General features: G+C 37.8%; 1 protein-coding gene across 3 annotated transcripts in view; it reads left to right on the top strand.

The window, feature by feature from the left end:
* Positions 1 to 4,409, top strand: part of SPATS2 (spermatogenesis associated serine rich 2) — a 144,882-nt gene that overhangs the window by 115,925 nt on the left and 24,548 nt on the right. For 2 of the 3 annotated variants that reach the window (XM_017545789.2, XM_017545788.2), the window contains 2 exons: positions 689 to 865; positions 3,278 to 3,413. In XM_017545789.2, coding sequence (XP_017401278.1) covers positions 689 to 865; positions 3,278 to 3,413 — 313 coding nt within the window. The remainder of the gene's footprint in view (positions 1 to 688; positions 866 to 3,277; positions 3,414 to 4,409) is intronic. The other variant, XM_037744694.1, reaches the window with a different exon arrangement.

The raw sequence follows: 4,409 nt of genomic DNA on the forward strand, positions 1-4,409 counted from the left end.
AAAAAAAAAAAAAAAAAAGAGAGAAAAGCATTGTACTAATATAAACCAACAATAGCCAGTGGTTTCCATTTTTTTCTGAGCTAGCTTTCCTCTCATTCCTAACTCTTCCTAATTGGTTACACTTCTATCCCCTAAAGCTTTTTTTTTTGGGGGGGGGAGAGAGACCTGGTCTCTCTATGCTGCCCAAGCTGCTCTTAAACTCCTGGGCTCAAGTGATCCTCCTGCCTCAGCCTCCTGAATAGCTGGGATTACAGGGGTGAGCCACCATGCCTGGCCCCTAAAGCTTTTAAATTCTTCTTTCCTCAAGAGAGTGTAAAACTCTTTACTTTCTCAACATGGAGGCTTGGAGAAGTATTGACTTTCTTTCATTCCTTGTGCCAGAGTTACAAAGAAACTACCAAGCTACAAAAAAGCCACAGAGCTACAGGGACTGAGCTCCCTATCTAAAGATGTTACCACAGACTCTTCTCTTTATTCAGGATGCCACTTAGGCCTAAACCAGAAGCTGCTGATAGCCATACCCAGCTGATTCTGATCTTTGTTCTATTTTTTTCAGTTGATTTTGTTTACAGCCTTTTAAGAGGCATGGTTTTGCTTCAAACATTTTTACCTGTTTTCTTTGTGTACTTAAGAATGATTGGTTTACTCCTAAATTGTGTTCTAAAGTGCTGTCTTCTTTCTTGGACAGGATCCATGCTGCAGAATGGTGTCTCTGATTTTGAGACCAAGTCTTTGACTATGCACTCTATTCAGAATTCTCAACAACCTAGGAATGCTGCCAAATCTCTCTCAAGACTTACCACAGAAACTCAGTTTTCAAATATAGGGTTGGAAGATGTTCCTCTCTCCACCAATAGAAAGCTAAGTAAGTCAGAGACCCACCTGTGAGAGAAAATGAAAAATCTGTGTTTTGGCTAAAGAGGGCAGATTATCTCTGTTCCCATAGATAAGGTTTCAGAAAGACATCAGTTAATACTTTTTCCATTTTCCAGACAGTGACTACTCAGCCTTTCCCCTACCTTTGTTTACACAGTTGGAGTCTGAAGTAGTTTAAATGCCGTACAATCTTATAATGACAGGGAACCTTTTTGAGAATTAAAGTCAAACTCTACTGCCAGGATGACTTATCTGCTGACATTAACCTGTTTCTTTATTTGCTTTACTGCAACGTTTTTGTGCTATTTCATTTTTATCTCCTGGTTGATGCAACATGTAAAAGCTCTACCTTCTCTGACATTGACATTTAAAAAAAATATTTTCACTCCTCTTCATAACTTTATGTTCTTACTGAGCTAGAGTCTTCTGACAGACTTTAGCTTTAAGTAAGATCATTTTCTCTTAAGTAAGTACATGGCATTGACTGGTGGTCATAGCTCTTTGCTAAAAAAAAAAAAAAAAAAAAAACTACAATAATCATTTAAATAAATAGTAATTCAGCAGACAGAGATAATAGCCTGTGTTTCATACATCTAAGCATGGTGGTCCACTCCACTGAACAAATGAAACATAGAAATGTAAAGGACGCTTGGAATCAGTAGCTCTTTATGGAATTATTTATTACACGAGTCAAATTTTAATTAGGAAAGTTCCCCTTTTTCATTGTTCTAGTAGTCCTCAGCCTTCTGCAGATCAGCAAGGCTGAGACTATCCAATCAAGCAAAAATTAAAAAGTGTGTGTATATACATACATATACATATCTATATCTATATAGATAGATAGATAGATAAATATATACTGGCACAAGGCTTGAAAACTTTTAGGTAGATTCTAAAAAAAAAATCAAGTTGAGATGAGGAAGAATTTAAATTAAAAAATTGAAAATGCATATCTTGGCATAGTTACAAACTTTTTAGATCCATGTTTCCAGCAATCAATTATATATATAATTTGGGAATTGGTGAATATAGAAAGGTAAATAGAACTCTTTAAAATTAAAAAAAAAAAAAAAAGAACTCTTTGAAACTGGTTAAAATGTGTTGAGTAGGTAAATGTAGTCCATCTTTCTCTACAAAGCTGGCTTCCCCTCATATATACAGTGTTTCGAACTGTGCTATACAGAGAGAACGTTTTAATTTTGTAATGTCCACATGGTGAGTTATATTTTATTAAATCCTGTAATTTAGGGAGTTTTGAAAATTTGGTGCCTTTTTTAAAGTGTTTTCTGTCTGTGTTTCATTTCATTTTAGATATTGTAAAATTGCCCTCTTCAACTGTATTCATCTTTTCTTAACAGTTTCTATTCTGCTGTTAATTCTATGCACTGTATTCTCATCTCATTCATTGTTTTGTCTCTAGAAGTTCAGTTGGGGCCTTTTTAGATGTCTTTCATATCTCTCCTTACCATGGTTATGCTTTCCTCTACCCTCTTGAACATACAGTGTCTAATTATAATAGCTGTTTGATGTCCTTTTCTACTCAATTCTGTCATCTGTGTCATTTCTGCATCTACTTCTGTGATTGATTTTTCTCTTCCTTATAGGTCATATTTTTCTGCTGCTTTTAAGCTTTTTAGGTGGGTGCCCCATTGCTGAGGCAGTATCCTTCTAACTACTCTGCCTGCCATGTATTGTGAGGTTTTTCCACTGTGGCTGGTATGAGCACATATTATTCCTGGCCTTGTGAGCTCTGGGGATTTTCTGCCTGGGTGTGTGTGTGTGTGTGTGTGTGTGTGTGTGTGTGTGTGTGTGTGTGTGTGGTTTTTTGGGTTTCTTTTTTTTTGCCTGTCCTCTTTCCAGTCTTGGGTAGTTGCTTTATACCCATGCTCTGATCCACACTCAGAATCCTCTGTGGATTTCCATGCAGTTCCCGCGTGTGTAGCTCTTTCCTCACCAGCATGCTGCCCTAGAATTTTAGCCCTCTTGGTGTCTCCAAATTCTCAACTTTGTCCCTTCAGTTCTCTTCTCTACATTGTAGCCTAGGAACTGTTGAGGCAGTAAGTTGGGGCAATCATAGGCCTCACTTCTTTTGTTTCTGTTGTCTCAAGGGAAGAGTGCTACCTGTTACGCATTGTCTGAAAACCATTGTTTCATGTATTTTGTCTTTGTATGTTTTTAGTTGTTTAAGGTAGAAGGATAAGCACCATTCTTCTTATTCCATCTTGACCAGGATCCTTTTTTTCTCCAAAAATCTATAAAAACATGTTTTTCCTGTTGGGGAGGGTGATTATTGAGGAAAGTTTCTTAGTCTACGTGACATTTGGCTTAGGTGTTCAGAGCCAACTTTCAAGTTACCGATGTTATTATTATTTTTTTTAATCTTTGGATTTCTTTCCCCAAGGTTCCAATATTGAAAAATCTGTAAAAGACCTCCAGCGCTGCACAGTGTCTCTTGCACGGTATCGAGTTGTAGTTAAAGAAGAGATGGATGCTTCCATTAAGAAAATGAAACAAGCCTTTGCTGAATTGGAGAGCTGGTAAGTTAAGTTGCATTTGATACCAGTAGCATAAAAATGATCATTTATAAATATAAAGATGGTCAACCATTGCCCAAGTTCTTTCATTCATGACTAACTACTCTACATAGTGGGGGAGACTTAAAAATCCTTTGGTATATTGAGCTTTCTGCTTTGTTCTACTTCTTTTGGTCACAGTGTGAGAATGAATGGTACAGATAAATCGCAACACTCTAGAAATGAGCTGGAGGTTAATACTGTTTGGAAAGGGACACATAATTATAGAGCAGATCATACACTCTTACTTTAAAGTCTCCTTTTAAACCAAGGTCCTATAACAAGTGATGTGATATTTTTGAACAAGATTATAAAGTAGAAAAAAATCTGTCTTTGCTTTCCTACCTTCTTTCATCCTTTTTAATGTATGCCACTCCAATGGTCTCTTCTATACTCTTTTATTATTATTATTATTATTATTTGAGACAGGGTGTTGCTCTGTCACCCAGGCTGGAATGCTGTGGCATGATCACATCTCACTGTAGCCTCAGCTTCCTGAGCTCAAAATAGACTAAGACAAATAGACTATTTGCTATAACAAATACCTGAAGCTGGATAATTTATAATGAATAGAGATTTCTTCCAGCAATCCTCCCACCTATACCTCCCAAGTAGCTGGGACTTCAGGCATGTACCACCACACTTGGCTCATTTTTTTTTTTTTCTTTGAGACAGAGTCTTACTCTGTCACCCAGGCTGGAATGCAGTGGCATGATCTTGGCTCACTGCAACCTCCGCCTCCTGGGTTCAAGTGACTCTCCTGCCTCAGCCTCCCGAGTAGCTGGGACTATAGGTGTGCGCTACCATGCCTGGCTAATTTTTGTATTTTTTAGTAGAGATGAGGTTTTATCATATTAGACAGGCTGGTCTTGAATTCCTGACCTCGTGATCTACCCACCTCAGCCTCCCAAGTGCTGGGATTACAGGCGTGAGCCACCGCACCCAGCCTCATTTTTAAAT

The sequence above is a fragment of the Cebus imitator genome, unplaced genomic scaffold, assembly GCF_001604975.1.
Source record: "Cebus imitator isolate Cc_AM_T3 unplaced genomic scaffold, Cebus_imitator-1.0 Scaffold181, whole genome shotgun sequence".
Classification (NCBI taxonomy): Eukaryota; Metazoa; Chordata; class Mammalia; order Primates; family Cebidae; genus Cebus; species Cebus imitator.